The 17,922-nt window shown below is 47.9% G+C and overlaps 1 protein-coding gene across 1 annotated transcript in view; it reads left to right on the top strand.

The window, feature by feature from the left end:
- The first annotated feature begins 217 nt into the window (after positions 1–217).
- LOC124012846 (neuronal membrane glycoprotein M6-a-like) overlaps positions 218–17,922 on the top strand; it is a 91,405-nt gene continuing 73,700 nt past the window's right edge. The window contains exon 1 of the mRNA XM_046326844.1: positions 218–621. Within this exon, the coding sequence (XP_046182800.1) occupies positions 618–621 (4 nt within the window). The 5' untranslated portion in view covers positions 218–617. The remainder of the gene's footprint in view (positions 622–17,922) is intronic.

Raw genomic sequence — 17,922 nt, 5'->3', positions numbered from 1 at the left:
CCTTGCAGAGACTATTACAGCGGCTCTCGGTAGAGAATATTACAGTAACCTTTTTCACACTGATGTCATGGAGTAACCATGGTAACATCTGATGTTTAAGCAAGCCGAGGCCTACCTCCTACCTGTTTATAACGCAATAGGCTACAACCCAAGCTAGGACACCCCAAGTGTTTTATTGATTTATTGACCATCTAAATTCACAACTTTGTGGTGTCTAATGTAAAAATATAGGGTTTTATCGACGTTTTGAAATGTAGGCATATTCAATCATCACAGTTTGAATTGATGACTTGAACTTAGCGTAGCCATACATGCAGACAACCCATGCTCTGTGTGCTTTTTCTTTGTTAAAATGAACCAGGGATTTAGCTTCGGACAGACCACACAATACTGTACTTTTGTCCGTTTTCTTTACTCATTAAATCGGTCGGACAAAACACCATTGATTCGTCCGGATTTTCCCCTCTAGAACTCTGCGCTTGCCAGTTCACCCGCTCGATTGATTACTGTTACGCCTGTGCATTGCGACCCACATTGGACTGGACTGCTGTATCTCGAGAGTTGCTACTGAGGTCTACAACTTTATTCACCACCACAGTGAAGAGAAATAGCTTGAGATGGGTAAGTGAAATACAATTTGTTTTCTTATTGTTTATGATTTACTGGCGACTTGTTGATGCTACTTCCGAACAAGGATAACGGAACGTGGGTTTGGGTGCTGCGGTGATTGACACTTTCTGACACTGGATGAACGATGTTACAACAGAGCGTTTGAATTGCTGATTCGGAAACTGTTTTAAATCATATTGCTAGTGCATACATTTTAGAAACAGGAATGCAATGTTCCCGCATGTGGAATAAAGGTGTTTGTTTAAATGATCTATTAAATTAACGTCAACATGTTTAGAACTAAATTCCTGCGAGGGATGGGTAGCCCGTGTCCAGCCTTTATCAATCAGAATGAGAATTTGATTTGATACAAGCAACAGTTTCTTTGTCTTGTGGGAGCCTTCTGTAACAGTATCTATTGAGTAGCCTTGAATAAGAATGAATGGCTTGAACTCAGTAGCTTTCCTGGGAAAGGAATGTGTACACTGTGCATGGAAGGGATATAACTAAAGTGCTTTCAATTGAGTTGCGTTGCCAGGCGCCTTCAACCGAGTAATGAAATGTTATTGAACACATGCAAAAACACGCACACACACACACACACACACACTGTCCCCCCACACACACACACACACACACACACACACACACACACACACACACACACACACACACACACACACACACACACACACACACACACACACACACACACACACACACACACACACACACACACACTGTCCCCCCATACACACACACACTGTCCCCCCATACACACACACACACACACGCACGCACGCACGCACACACGCACGCACACACACACACACACACACACACACACACACACACACACACACACACACACACACACACACACACACACACACACACACACACACACACACACACTGTCCCCCATACACACACACACACACACACACGCACGCACGCACGCACGCACGCACACACACACACACACACACACACACACACACACACACACACACACACACACACACACACACACACACACACACACACACACACACACACACACACACACACACACACACACACAATTTCCTCAAAACATGTTGTTTTATTACCATGCCCTTTTATTTACCCCCCCCTCTCTCTGTCTCTGTCTCTGACTCAATTCAATTCAATTCAAGGGCTTTATTGGCATGGGAAACATGTGTTGCCAAAGCAAGTGAGGTAGATAATATATAAAGTGAAATAAACAATAAAAATTAACAGTAGACATCACACATACAGACGTTTCAAAACAATAAAGACATTACAAATGTCATATTGTATATATATACAGTGTTTTAACAATGTACAAATGGTAAAGGACACAAGATAAAATAAATAAGCATAGATATGGGTTGTATTTACAATGGTGCGTGTTTTTCACTGGTTGCCCTTTTCTCGTGGCAACAGGTCACAAATCTTGCTGCTTTGATGGCACACTGTGGTATTTCACCCAGTAGATATGGGAGTTTATCAAAATAGGATTTGTTTTCGAATTCTTTGTGGATCTGTGTAATCTGAGGGAAATATGTCTCTCTAATATGGTCATACATTGGGCAGGAGGTTAGGAAGTGCAGCTCAGTTTCCACCTCATTTTGTGGGCAGTGAGCACATAGCCTGTCTTCTCTTGAGAGCCATGTCTGCCTATGGCGGCCTTTCTCAATAGCAAGGCTATGCTCGCTGAGTCTGTACATAGTCAAAGCTTTCCTTAATTTTGGGTCAGTCACAGTGGTCAGGTATTCTGCCGCTGTGTACTCTCTGACTCTCTCTCTCGCTGCCTCTTTCTGTCTCTCTCTTTCTGTCTCTCTATCTCTGTCTCTGTCTCTGTCTCTCTCTCTCTGTCTCACTGTCTCTCTCTCTCTGTCTCCCTTTCTCTCTCTCTGTCTCTCTCTCTCTCCCCCTCTCTCTCCCTCTCTCTCTCTGTACTCTCTCTCTCTCTCTCTGTCTCTGTCTCTCTCTCTCTGTCTCTCTCTCTCTCTCTCTGTCTCTCTGTCTCTCTCTCTCTCTCTCTCTCTCTCTCTCTCTCTCTCTCTCTCTCTCTCTCTCTCTCTCTCTCTCTCTCTCTCTCTCTCTCTCTCTCTGTGTGTCTCTCACTGCCAGGTCAATTTGCTACTGGTGGAACACAAACAGATGTGAGGAAAGGAAAGAACAGTACAGCTGCCAGGAAAAACTCATCTTGAATGAAGAGATGTGGCCTTGAGCCTCACCTGGCCCCTTGAGGAGAGTGTTTGTCACAGGTTCAAAGTAGTTTCTAATTGGTTTGTTATTGGTTTGTCTTTGTAGGCCTTGGTCAAAGGTGCTCATCAATCTAGAGAATGAAGGAAAGAAACAATCTGGATTATGTCATCTGTTGTTGTCTATGGTTGGTCTTATTGTTGTCATTGTTACTGTGTAACGGCCATTCATTCTTTCAATCATTTTTTTCCCTCATCCCTCCATTATGCATCCAGCAAATCACATGAGTGCTAAATGATGGTATTATGCAGTTGTTCTGTGCCCCCTCCAAACATTCTCCTCTTTCTGTGGGGCCTTTTGATAATCTTCACAAGCGTTGCAGTGTTTGTGGAACAATTTCACTTCATGACCTTTGACTCCCTGCTCCAGCTGAGAACCGGGAGAGTTTGCTAATGTGAATAGCTCTCTCTCTCTCTGTCTGTCTGTCTGTCTGTCTGTCTGTCTGTCTGTCTGTCTGTCTGTCTGTCTGTCTGTCTGTCTGTCTGTCTGTCTGTCTGTCTGTCTGTCTGTCTGTCTGTCTGTCTGTCTGTCTGTCTGTCTGTCTGTCTGTCTGTCTGTCTGTCTGTCTGTCTGTCTGTCTGTCTGTCTGTCTGTCTGTCTGTCTGTCTGTCTGTCTGTCTGTCTTTTCTCTGTGAGATTTCATCTGTTGCATCCCAGGCTTTGCTGGGTCTGGGCCTGACCCCACGGGTTCGACACAGACACGGAGACAGACACTGACAGAGACACAGACATATGCACTGCTGCACTCACATGTGCACACTCCTGGGGTCTCTAGGCGGGAACTCTTGCCACTTTTGCAGCCTGAGCTCAAGTGTCATCAGATGGAATGTGAGTATGAGGCCCACAAACAGACCCCATCCCGCCATGCCAATAACATGTCTGCCTATCTCATTCCATCTGGCCAATAAGTCACCAATATGCCAATTTGCTAAATATGCCAATATGCTAAAACGCCCATGACGCAGCTGTTCAGCCTCTACATTGGTGAACATTAGTCAGATGGTGTACAGACGTTACTGTGTGAAGAGTATGCAGTGACAGAGATTTGGACACTAATTAGAATACAGTTGCAGAGTTGTGATTTTTCTATTCTACCTGAACCTGAGAAGTTTATCCGCTCCCTTACACCCTCAGCGAGGACAGATTACCCAGTGTGTGTGTGTGTGTGTGTGTGTGTGTGTGTGTGTGTGTGTGTGTGTGTGTGTGTGTGTGTGTGTGTGTGTGTGTGTGTGTGTGTGTGTGTGTGTGTGTGTGTGTGTGTGTGTGTGTGTGTGTGTGTGTGTGTGGCATGCACACACTACTGTGGAGGAGAATGATTTATTATGATACAACAGCACTGTCAGCATTAGGCTGTATGGAATTGTAATCATTGGCAAAGTTCGAAGTTCTCTGTGTGTGTGTGTGTGTGTTTGAAAAGAGGTCATTTTACTTTCCTGTATGGAATGACAAAAGCTCAAATCTCAATAACAGACAATCTACCCACAGCAGCAGGCGGTGCTGGCCAAGTGTTGATGTGCGGCCCATCCTGGCGCCAGCTTCCGTGTTTCTCTTCTTTCTCATCCTCCCGTCGGACTCAACGGGGGTTGCATTTCCAAGCAGCAGTAAATAGTGAGCAAGCACTTGTATGTCTTGGGGGGGGGGGGGGTGTGGTGAGTCATTGAGCCACCCACCTACCCCTGCTCTCCTGTTCTGTGTCTCTGCTTTTGATTTGGATGGAGTTACGGGTTGTGAACTGTTCCTAGATCAGATTTGGCCAGAGAGAGAGCCTGACATACAAAACTCCCTTCCACCACCACTAACTCACTTCTCCAGATGCTCTGAGACACTGAACCAGTGAGAAGTCTCCTCTCTAAGTCACAGGGACTATCTAGTAGTGTTTATCCCCCTAGCAAGGTCTGACTGGCTGCTTCCTACTCTCCTTAGATGACCCTTTCCATCATTCTGACCAATTGTCTTCATATTCTGACGTAAAACTTTCTGCTGTTGATTTCATGGGCCAAACCAAATCGACGTGTATTGTTTTCTCTATCGTAAAGACCTTTCTGCTGTTGATTTCCCATGGGCCAAACCAAATCGACGTGTATTGTTTCTCCTTCTCTATCATAAAGACCTTTCTGCTGTTGATTCCCCATAGGCCAAACCAAATCGACGTGTATTGTTTCTCTCCTTCTCTATCGTAAAGACCTTTCTGCTGTTGGTTTGGGCCAAACCAAATCAACGTGTATTGTTTGCGTACACAGTTTGGCAGATGTTATAGAGGATGCAGAGAAATGCTTAAGTTACTATCTCCTAACAATGCAGTAATATGTCAAACAAGTACCTGCACAAAACGTTACCAAATAGCCAGTGTGTGATCAACCGTTTTTCCTGGTGAGGCTTTAGCAGAAAGTACGCTCTCCTCCAACTGACCAGGGGCCCAAAGGTGTTTGATCTAAAACCCAGACCCTCTCGTTCTCTGTCTTTGAGTCACACGGTCCTTTATTGTTGTTGTCTCCACTGTCTTGGTGCTATTACATGGTGAGCTAGGCTGCTCTCTGTTCCTGTTTATTCCCTCAGGTGTTACTGTACAAGAGGAACACATTGTGTTGTTCATATCTGTAGTACACTTGTTGAGTGCCCTTGAGTGTAGCAGACCAGCTAAGTGTGTTTAGTACAGTAGCTATGTCCTGCCACCAAAAGCGTTGTGGCTCTAGCAAGTGTACTTCACTGTTGCCAAGGCTCTCAGAACTCTCAGTGTCCAAACTCAATCCCCTCTGGAATGGAATTCAGTTCCCTCATGACACAATCACCCTTTGACCTCCCGCATTCACCACACATTGGGTACTTAAAGAAGAAGAAGAAACCTTCTCTGCAGGAGAATGTGTGCTGAGCTGGGACGGGCTGGCATTAGATGTAGACCAGGTCAGACAGACAGGGGGAGAGGAGGGAGGCATTAAAGTTCAGGCGGACTATGGGGAAAACTTTATGGTCTCTGTATTGTACATTTCAACAGCCTCAGACCGCATTTTTTGTATATTGTGCAAAGTTACATTTCTGAGAAGGTAGTGTTTTGTTGTCAGATTAACTGCGAGTCTCTTTCTGCGAGAAAACATCGACAGTAAAACACAGAAATGATGCTAATCCTTTTACAGGTTTATGTACTGTGATTTGATCAAATAAGAATTGAGCAGGACATGTATTCTTCTTCTGTTGATCCTTCTCTCTGTTTTCTATTCCTTCCTTCCATTCACCTCTTAATGGAGTTGCTCTCAACAGGCCTGTATTGATTCCTGCAGTCTATTGTAGCGTAGCCTTGGACTCTCTCTGACTGCCTTGTATGCTTATTATGAGCCTGGTACTTAGACACATGCAGGGCATGCTCAGTGTGTTCCACGGCAGGTTACCATAGACCTAACATGGAGATATGCCTGTTTGAGCGTTTCAGAAATATGTATAGAAATCAGGTAGATTCTAACAGGTGTTTTGTGCATATTCTTCTTCACCGGCAGACAATGCATTTCTACCAGAGTACGTTGCCATGGTTACTGAGTCATCGAAAAGCCTGAGTCTGTGATCAGCTAATTCCTTTAGTCCTTTTCTTCCTCCTTCTGTTCACCACCATCTAATGACTTGGCTAAGCAGTGTGTGTGTGTGTGTGTGTGTGTGTGTGTGTGTGTGTGTGTGTGTGTGTGTGTGTGTGTGTGTGTGTGTGTGTGTGTGTGTGTGTGTGTGTGTGTGTGTGTGTGTGTGTGTGTGTGTGTGTGTGTGTGTGTGTGTGTGTGTGTGTGTGTGACATGACATCCACATGAGGACACTCTTAATCAGGCCTACTCTTTTGATTTCTCTCTCTCATATGCACACACCTCTGCAAACTCTCTGTCACACACACACACACACACACACACACACACACACACACACACACACACACACACACACACACACACACACACACACACACACGCACGCACGCACGCACGCACGCACGCACACACACACACGCACACACACACACACACACACACACACACACACACGCACACACACACACACAAACAGTATATGACCATATTCTAACACAGTGGTCATGATTCACATCAGAGCTTCCACTAAAGGCACAGAAAGAGCATTCCCAATGTCACTGAGGAATGGTGGCTATATGTGAGGAGAGGAGAGGAGAGGAGAAGATAGGAGTAGAGAGGAGAGGATTCCCTCAATGATATAGCTCTGCCTCTTCCCCACTCTCTGTCCTCTTCTCCTCCTATAATTTCGCAGTATAACTGTTATCCAGGTCATGGGTGGGACAAGTCAAGTCAAGTCAACCACAGCCTGCAGCCATAGCACTCTAATACACATACTACTCAAAACACCATCCTTCTCGGATACACAAAATCTCCCAACACAGCCCAAACGTCATTTAATATAATATTATTGAATGTCCCTGAGACTAGAAATGCCAAAGTAACTACCATGTATGTGTATTAAATGTGGAGGCAAGAGGCAGTGCATCACACATGAGAAGCTTTCTGGAGCGCGTTGCCTGTATGTATGTCCCAGTCCTAAATGGCACCCTATTCCATTTATAGTGCACATCTTTTGACCAGGACCCATAGGGCACTATATAGGGAATAGTATAGGGAATAGTGTGCAATTTGGGTCTGGGTCATAGCCATGACATCAGACTGTGATATGAGCTCCTGTCCCTCCCGTCCCTCTTCCGCTGCCACCCCTCCATCCTCCATCTTCGTTGTTTCACTCCTCCACCCCTCCATCCTCCATCTTCATTGTTTCACTCCTCCATCCCTCCATCCTCCATCTTCATTGTTTCACTCCTGCATCCCTCCGTCCTCCATCTTTGTTGTTTCGCTCCTCCATCCCTCCATCCTCCATCTTCATTGTTTTGCTCCTCCATCCCTCCATCCTCCATCTTCATTGTTTTGCTCCTCCATCCCTCCATCCTCCATCTTCGTTGTTTCACTCCTCCATTCCTCCATCTTCGTTGTTTCACTCCTCCATCCCTCCATCTTCGTTGTTTCATTCCTCCATCCCCCATCCTCGCTGTTTCACTCCTCCATCCCTCCATCTTCGTTGTTTCACTCCTCCATCCCTCCATTCTCCATCTTCATTGTTTCACTCCTCCATCCCTCCATCCTCCATCTTCATTGTTTCGCTCCTCCATCCCTCCATCCTCCATCTTCATTGTTTTGCTCCTCCATCCCTCCATCTTCGTTGTTTCGCTCCTCCATCCCTCCATCCTCCCTCTTCGTTGTTTCGCTCCTCCATCCCTCCATCATCCATCTCCATTGTTTCGCTCCTCCCACCCTCCATCCACCATCTTCGTTGTTTCACTCCTCCACCCCTCCATCATCCATCTTCGTTGTTTCACTCCTCCATCCCTCCATTCTTCATCTTCATTGTTTCGCTCCTCCATCCCTCCATCCTCCATCTTTGTTGTTTCGCTCCTCCATCCCTCCATCCTCCATCTTCGTTGTTTCACTCCTCCACCCCTCCATCCTCCATCTTCGTTGTTTCACTCCTCCATCCCTCCATCCCCCATCCTCGCTGTTTCACTCCTCCATCCCTCCATCTTCATTGTTTCACTCCTCCATCCCTCCATCTTCGTTGTTTTGCTCCTCCATCCCTCCATCCATCCTCCATCCTCGCTGTTTCACTCCTCCATCCCTCCATCTTCGTTGTTTCGCTCCTCCATCCTTCCATCCTCCATCCTCGCTGTTTCACTCCTCCATACCTCCATCTTCGTTGTTACACTCCTCCATCCCTCCATCCTCCATCCTCTCTGTTTCACTCCTCCATCCCTCCATCTTCTCATCCCTCCTCCATCCCTCCATCCCTCCATCCTCGCTGTTTCACTCCTCCATCCCTCCATCTTCGTTGTTTCACTCCTCCATCCCTCCATCCCTCCATCTTCATTGTTTCACTCCTCCATCCCTCCATCCTCCATCTTCGTTGTTTCACTCCTCCATCCCTCCATCCTCCATCTTCATTGTTTCGCTCCTCCATCCCTCCATCCTCCATCTTCATTGTTTGCTCCTCCATCCCTACATCCTCCAACTTTGTTGTTTCGCTCCTCCATCCCTCCATCTTCCATCTTCATTGTTTTGCTCCTCCATCCCTCCATCTTCGTTGTTTCACTCCTCCTCCATCCCTCCATCCTCCATCTTCATTGTTTCGCTCTCCTCCATCCCTACATCCTCCATCTTTGTTGTTTCGCTCCTCCATCCCTCCATCCTCCATCTTCGTTGTTTCACTCCTCCACCCCTCCATCCTCCATCTTCGTTGTTTCACTCCTCCATCCCTCCATCCCCCATCCTCGCTGTTTCACTCCTCCATCCTCCATCTTCATTGTTTCACTCCTCCATCCTCCATCTTCGTTGTTTCGCTCCTCCATCCCTCATCCATCCTCCATCTCGTTGTTTCACTCCTCCATCCCTCCATCGCTGTTTCACTCCTCCATCCCTCCATCCTTCGTTGTTTCACTCCTCCATACCTCCATCCATCCTCCATCCTCATCCTCCATCCTCTCTGTTTCACTCCTCCATCCCTCCATCTTCGTTGTTTCACTCCTCCATCCCTCCATCCCCCATCCTCCATCTTCATTGTTTCACTCCTCCATCCCTCCATCCCTCCATCCTTCTTTGTTGTTTCGCTCCTCCATCCCTCCATCCTCCATCTTCATTGTTTCACTCCTCCATCCCTCCATCCTCCATCTTTGTTGTTTCGCTCCTCCATCCCTCCATCCTCCATCTTCGTTGTTTCGCTCCTCCATCCCTCCATCCTCCATCTTCATCCCTCCATCCCTCCATCCTCAATCTTTGTTGTTTCGCTCCTCCATCCCTCCATCCTCCATCTTCATTGTTTCCTCCTCCATCCCTCCATCCTCCATCTTCGTTGTTTCGCTCCTCCATCCCTCCATCCTCCATCTTCATTGTTTTGCTCCTCCATCCCTCCATCTTCGTTGTTTCGCTCCTCCATCCCTCCATCCTCCATCTTCGTTGTTTCGCTCCTCCATCCCTCCATCCTCCATCTTTGTTGTTTCGCTCCTCCATCAACCTCCATCTTCGTTGTTTCACTCCTCCACCCCTCTATCCTCCATCTTCGTTGTTTCACTCCTCCATCCCTCCATCCCCATCCTCGCTGTTTCACTCCTCCATCCTCCATCTTCGTTGTTTCACTCCTCCATCCCTCCATCTTCGTTGTTTCGCTCCTCCATCCCTCCATCTTCGTTGTTTCGCTCCTCCATCCCTCCATCTCGCTGTTTCACTCCTCCATCCATCCATCTTCGTTGTTTCACTCCTCCATCCCTCCATCCTCCATCCTCGCTGTTTCACTCCTCCATCCCTCCATCTTCGTTGTTTCACTCCTCCATCCCTCCATCCTCCATCTTCATTGTTTCACTCCTCCATCCCTCCGTCCTCCATCTTTGTTGTTTCGCTCCTCCATCCCTCCATCCTCCATCTTCATTGTTTTGCTCCTCCATCCCTCCATCTTCCCTCCTCCATCCCTCCATCTTCATTGTTTCGCTCCTCCATCCCTCCATCCTCCATCTTCGTTGTTTCACTCCTCCATCCCTCCATCCTCCATCTTCTTTGTTTCACTCCTCCATCCCTCCATCTCGTTGTTTCACTCCTCCATCCCTCCATCCTCCATCTTCATTGTTTCACTCCTCCATCCCTCCATCCTCCATCTTCGTTGTTTCGCTCCTCCATCCCTCCATCCTCGCTGTTTCACTCCTCCATCCCTCCATCTTTGTTGTTTCACTCCTCCATCCCTCCATCCTCCATCCTCTGTTTCACTCCTCCATCCCTCCATCTTCGTTGTTTCACTCCTCCATCCCTCCATCCTCCATCTTCATTGTTTCACTCCTCCATCCCTCCATCCTCCATCTTTGTTGTTTCGCTCCTCCATCCCTCCATCCTCCATCTTCATTGTTTTGCTCCTCCATCCCTCCATCTTCGTTGTTTTGCTCCTCCATCCCTCCATCCTCCATCTTCGTTGTTTCGCTCCTCCATCCCTCCATCCTCCATCTTCATTGTTTCGCTCCTCCATCCCTCCATCCTCCATCTTTGTTGTTTCGCTCCTCCATCCCTCCATCCTCCATCTTTGTTGTTTCACTCCTCCACCCCTCCATCCTCCATCTTCGTTGTTTCACTCCTCCATCCCTCCATCCTCCATCTTCGTTGTTTCACTCCTCCACCCCTCCACCCCTCCATCTTCGTTGTTTCACTCCTCCACCCCTCCACCCCTCCATCTTCGTTGTTTCACTCCTCCATCCCTCCATCCCCCATCCTCGCTGTTTCACTCCTCCATCCCTCCATCTTCGTTGTTTCACTCCTCCATCCCTCCATCTTCATTGTTTCACTCCTCCATCCCTCCATCCTCCATCCTCGCTGTTTCACTCCTCCATCCCTCCATCTTCATTGTTTCGCTCCTCCATCCCTCCATCCTCCATCCTCTCTGTTTCACTCCTCCATCCTCCATCCTCGCTGTTTCGCTCCTCCATCATCCAGCCTCGCTGTTTCACTCTTTCTTCCTCTTCCTCTCCTCTCATCTCATCTTGTAGCTGTTGTAGTGCAAGGCTCAGGTACTGTATTGAACCCAGACATAGACAACACCGATTTAGACATTGGGGTTGCTTCAATCGAAGCAGGTAACATATTTTATTGTGGTGTGAAAATACAGGAACAGCAACAATCTCAAGGTAATACATCACATTACTTCAACATGCTAATTCACATAGCGAAAATGACATTCACTCCACAGAAATACCAGTCCCTGGTTTCAATACAGTAGAGTCATAAATATACATCTTTTCCACTCATGGGACATATGCTCACCTAGTCACTCATCTGCTCCCTTTCTGTCTCTGAAAGCATTAGTGCCTCTCTCACCACCTTGATGGCTTCCTCTTAGTAGCTATATTTTCTCACACACACACACACACACGCACACACACACACACACACACACACACACACACACACACACACACACACACACACACACACACACACACACACACACACACACACACACACACACACACACACACACACACACACACACACACACACACACACACACACACACACACACACTGCTCTTTCCTTGTAGAAATGGGCCATTCAGTGTTTGAAGCGTCATAATGTCCCCCGAGACACATTTCAATCCATTTCCGACACAATAACTTTTCGAACTGAAGGAGGGCCAAACTGCTAGTGCTGCTCGAGGTGTTTCAGTTACTGACCAGCACACAGTCACCTTAGGCTGTTGAAGGGTTCCACCAACTTGAGGTCAGAGTTGACCTTCTAAAAGGTTAGCTCATTTCCAATATATAGAGATTTGAAGGAAATGAACAACAGAAGAGGAAGCGCTTCGCCTCTGTGTCTGGTACATCAGATTCTCCGAGCAAACAGTCACGTGCCGTTGCCACGGCGATACCAGACCTACAGCGGCCTAGCGATGATGGAGCTGTTACTGAGCAGGTTGGTTTCAAAACAACCCAGAGGTTGCTGGCTCACACCTGACGTCGCCGCGCTCCGTTCTCTTCGGCGTCACAAGGAAAACATTACTTTGCATAAAAGATGCATGGCCATTTCTCCCAACGCCCCTGATAAAGGGATTCAAATCAAATAAAAATGGGTAATTATGCTTTAAAGGCACAATCCTGAGGTTAATCAGAGCAGAATCAGGTTCAGGGGAGAAACAGCTTTCAGTAGATACGTCGTCTAAAGTGGATTGCGTACTGTAGGCTTAAAATAATAGAAAAGGCCAGGTGAAACTGAATGATTGATAGGGTCTGTGTAGATATCAATATTGTTTGTGGTTGAGGTTATTACATTATCATAACACGCTTCATTTATTTATTATATTTATGTATTGAAATATTCATCACACACACACACACACACACACACACACACACACACACACACACACACACACACACACACACACACACACACACACACACACACACACACACACACACACACACACACACACACACACACACACACAATGCTGTATATATCCCTATAGATGTCCTTTTCAACAGGGCCGTTTAGAAGACAAGGATGCTACTCAGTCTTTTGACAGTGTAAAAAGAATGGGAACAGGGAGGTTTATTTTACCTTTATTTTACTAGGCAAGTTAGTTAAGAACAAATTCTTATTTTCAATGACGGCCAAGGAACTGTGGGTTAACTGCCTGTTCAGGGGCAGAACGACAGATTTGTACCTTGTCAGCTCGGGGGTTTGAACTTGCAACCTTCCAGTTACAAGTCCAACACTCTAACCACTAGGCTACCCTGCCGCCCCAGGTGAAGGGAGGAGGGTTAAATATTTGTGAATTAAGAAAACAAGTGAATGAATTTTTAATCCTGTTTTCAGAGAGCTATTTTAAACATCAAGGGAATCCTTGGGCGCCGCGATGCGTGCATGCTCTGACTGGTCGGGGAAAATAGCACAATGAGGTTGAGATGGAGCGAGGGAGAGGAGGAGAGGAGAAGGAGTGAGAGAGAGAAGAGATAAGGAGGGGAGGAGAGGAGGAGTGTCTGTTCACTGTCTCTGGCCTGATTATTCTTCTACTTCTGTGCAGTCGTCTTAAAAGATGTAATGGAATTATTCCCCGGAATAAGGGATGATAAGGAATCCTTTAAGTACTGTACGATGGACAATGAATTATAGCAGCCAAGAGAATGCCATCAGACATGGTTAAAATCCTGTTACCAGACTCATGTTGTCATCGTTATTGTCAGTGGCACTTAATGGCAGACTGAGTTTAATTCACCCGAGGGAAGATTGCATTATGTTATATTGACTGGCAGATAAATAGATTAGTCCTCTTTGACTTTACTGCAAAATCCAGTTTGGTATTGATAGTAGTTTATTACATCTTTACTAACCCAATGGTGGACAACTTGTGGTTTAGAATGACTTCAATTTCTCCAACTGCCACTGAGAATATGATGAGATATGAGAGGTGAGGTTGGCTATCTAGAAATCGCCTTTGCGTTGGTGTGACAATTTATGACGCATGCACACAGCACAGCAGAGCGATCATTCATTTCAAGACGTCCCTTTTTTCTTTCACAATTCCCGTGGACAGTTCCTCTTTCCATGGAGTGCCCGGTGGAAGTCACTGAAAGATAGAGGTTATTCACTTTTCAAACCAGGGAGGGGATCGCCCGGTCGCCGTGGTCGCCGTCTACCGTGGCGATCGAAATCGAGCCGACCAGCATGTACACATACCAAGAGAATCTGTCTTGAATTGTTGTTTGGTGTTTTGTGTCCCGTGGATGTGACCTCAGAGCTGTGACTGAGAGCTTTAGAGTGTCGAGGCCATTCACTGACATGACCTTTTATCTCTCCTTCTGTCTTTCTCTACCTCTTATCTTCCTCCCACGCTATCTGCCTTCACTTTCTTCTCTTGTCTGCTGACTCTCTCTCTCTCTCTCTCTCTCTCTCTCTCTCTCTCTCTCTCTCTCTGTCTCTCTCGCCTCTCTCTGTCTCTCTCTCTCTGTCTCTCTCTCACTCTCTTGCTATCTCTCTCTCTCTCTCTCTCTCTCTCTCTCTCTCTCTCTCTCTCTATCTCTGTCTGTCTCTCTCTCTCTCTCTCTCTCTCTCTCTCTCTCTCTCTCTCTCTCTCTCTCTCTCTCTCTCTCTCTCTCTCTCTCTCTCTGTCTCTCTCTCTCCTCTCGGGCTCTCTCTCACACACACACACACACACACACACACACACACACACACACACACACACACACACACACACACACACACACACACACACACACACACACACACACACACACACACACACACACACACACACACACACACACACACACACACACACACACACTAGTCAATCAGCTGTCTCATCATCTTCTACATCGTCTGCTGACAAAAATAACGGCTCATATTCTCATCATGTCGGTCAATAGACAGGGATCATATGTAACACATGACTTGGATGTTTCATCTTCCTATATTATTCACTCAGCCGTGTGTACACACACACACTCAAAAACACACACGCACACACGCAAAAACACACACACGCAAAAACACGCACACACACACGCACACACACACACGTCGATGATATTGGTAATCATTACCGTTACTAGAGAGCGCCACCCTCCTCATTGAGTGCAGCATTCAGTCTGGTTTAACCAGCCTATCTTGCACACACCAAGCCAGGCTGATTAGTATCCAAGGTAGATTCAGGCGGTGCACAATCCATTGTATGTAGGTCACACAAGTAAACAGTATGTTAGAGAAGAGGAGAATTCCCCCATCCGTCCTCCTTTTCTTTAGGCTAGTGCCGATGGGAATACCCAATTCATAGTGGGTGTGAGATACACTTATATATACAGTAGTGTCACGCCTTGGTCTTAGTATTTTGTGTTTTCTTTATTATTTGTTCAGGCCAGGGTGTGATATGGGGTTATTGTATTGTCGTATTGGGGTTTTTGTAGGCATTGGGATTGTGGTTGATTAGGGGTGTGTCTAGTATAGGCTTGGCTGCCTGAGGCGGTTCTCAATCAGAGTCAGGTGATTCTTGTTGTCTCTGATGGGGAACCGTATTTAGGTAGCCTGGGTTTCACTGTGCATTTCGTGGGTGATAGTGTTCACCAGATAGGCTGTAATAGGTTTCACGTTCCGTTTGTTGTTTTTGTATTTATTCGTTATTTCATGTATCGTTCCGTTTTTTTCTTCATTAAAGACATGAGTAACCACCACGCTGCATTTCGGTCCGACTCTCTTTCGACAAACGAAGAACGCCGTTACAGAATCACCCACCACACACGGACCGAGCAGCGTGTTAACAGGCAGGAGCCAAAGGAGAGGCAACAGAAGCAGCTGCAGTGGGAGAGGCTGCACCACTTGGAGAATTGGACATGGGAAGAAGAACTGGACGGAAAAGGACCCTGGGCTCAGCCTGGTGAATATCGCCGCCCCAAGGAGGAACTAGAGGCTGCTAAAGCGGAGAGGCGCTGGTATGTGGAGGCAGCACGGCGACGTGGATGGAAGCCCAAAAGCAGCCCCAAATAATTATTGGGGGGGCTTACAGGGAGTATGGCTATGCCAGGTAGGAGACCTGCGCAAACTCCCTGTGCTTACCGTTGGGCTAGAGAGACCGGGCAGGCACCGTGTTATGCTATGGAGCACAGTGTTTCCAGTGCGGTGCATAGCCCGGTGCGGTTCATACCAGCCCTTCGTATTGGCCGGGCTAGAGTGGGCATCGAGCCAGGTAAGGTTGGGCAGGCTCGGTGCTCAAGAGCTCCAGTGCGCCTGCACGGTCCGGTCTATCCAGAGCCAACTCTCCTTGTTTATTGTGAGGAGCCAAGGAGGAGACCAGAACCAGAGCCGGTGTTAGAGGTGAGCGAAGCAGAGACTGTGAAGGAGTTAATGGGGAAAGTGGAGGAGAGTGTAATGAGGGAGTTGCTAGTATGGTGCTATAGGTACGATATTCGTCTGACAGAGCGTGTCAGGGATTTAATGGCACCTGGGTCAGCGCTCCATACTCGTCCTGAGGTGCGTGTTAGTCGGCTGGTGAAAAATGTGCCAGCCTCACGCACTAGGCCTCCTGTGTACCTACCTAGCCTTGCACGCCCTGTGCCAGTCCTGCTCTCAGGCTCTCCAGTACACCTTCACGGTCCAGTCCATCCTGTGCCACCTTCACACACCAGTCCTCCGGTAGCAGCTCCCCGCACCAGGCTTCCTGTGCGTGTCCTCGATCCTGTAGCACCAGTTCCAGCACCACGCATCAGGCCTACAGTGCGCCTCGCCCCTCCTGTGCTGTCGGAGTCTCCTGTCTGTTCAGCGCTATCAGAGCCTTCCTCCTCTACAGCGCTGCTGGAGTCTCCTGTCTGTTCAGTGCTATCAGAGCCTTTCTCCTCTCCTGCGCTGTCGGAGTCTCCCGCCTGTTCAGCGCTATCAGAGCCTTCCTCCTCTACAGCGCTGCCGGAGCCTCCTGCCTGTCCGGAGCAGCCTGAGCTGTCAGTCTGCATGAAGCAGCCAGAGCTGTCAGTCTGCAAAGAGCTGTCAGTCTGCAAAGAGCTGCCAGTCTGCAAGGAGCTGTCAGTCTGCAAGGAGCTGTCAGTCTGCAGGGTGCTGTCAGCCTGCATGGAGCAGTCAGAGCTGTCAGTCTGTATGAAGCAGCCAGAGCTGTCAGTCTGCATGAAGCAGCCAGAGCTGTCAGTCTGCAAAGAGCTTCCAGTCTGCAAGGAGCTGTCAGTCTGCAAGGAGCTGTCACTCTGCAAGGAGCTGCCAGTCTGCATAGAGCAGCTAGATCCGCCAGTCAGCCATGATCTTCTAGATCTGCCAGTCAACCAGATTCTTCCAGATCTGCCAGTCAACCAGTCTCTTCCTGATCTGCCAGTCTGCATAGAGCAGCTAGATCTGCCAGTCAGCCATGATCTTCTAGATCTGTCAGTCAGCCATGATCTTCTAGATCTGCCAGTCGACCAGAATCTTCCAGATCTGCTAGTCAACCATAATCTTCCAGATCCGCCAGCCAGCCAGGATCTACCGGAGCCTACTACCTGCCTGAGCTTCATCTCAGTACTGGGCTTCATCTCAGTACTGGGCTTCCTCTCAGTACTGGAATTTCTCTCAGTAGCTGCCCCTCAGGGCTTCCCCTCAGTGCTTCCCGGGCTGCCCCTCAGTCCCGAGCTGCCCCTCAGTCCCGAGCTTCCCCTCAGTCCCGAGCTGCCCCTCAGTCCCGAGCTGCCCCTCAGTCCCGAGCTGCCCCTCAGTCACGAAGCTCCTCAGTTCAGTGGGGTTCTGGGTGACCCATGGTTCAGGGTGGATTATCCGGGACACGAAGGGGAGGAACTATGACTATAATGGAACCGCCACCATGGACAGACGCCCACCCGGACCCTCCCCTCCAGTCCCACCTTAGGGGGGGGGGGGGGGGTTCTGTCACGCCTTGGTCTTAGTATTTTGTGTTTTCTTTATTATTTGTTCAGGCCAGGGTGTGACATGGGGTTATTGTATTGTCGTATTGGGGTTTTTGTAGGCATTGGGATTG

This window comes from Oncorhynchus gorbuscha, linkage group LG24, assembly GCF_021184085.1.
Source record: "Oncorhynchus gorbuscha isolate QuinsamMale2020 ecotype Even-year linkage group LG24, OgorEven_v1.0, whole genome shotgun sequence".
NCBI lineage: Eukaryota > Metazoa > Chordata > Actinopteri > Salmoniformes > Salmonidae > Oncorhynchus > Oncorhynchus gorbuscha.
Note: the sequence above shows the minus strand (reverse complement) of the source record. Positions and strands in the feature narration are given on the sequence as shown.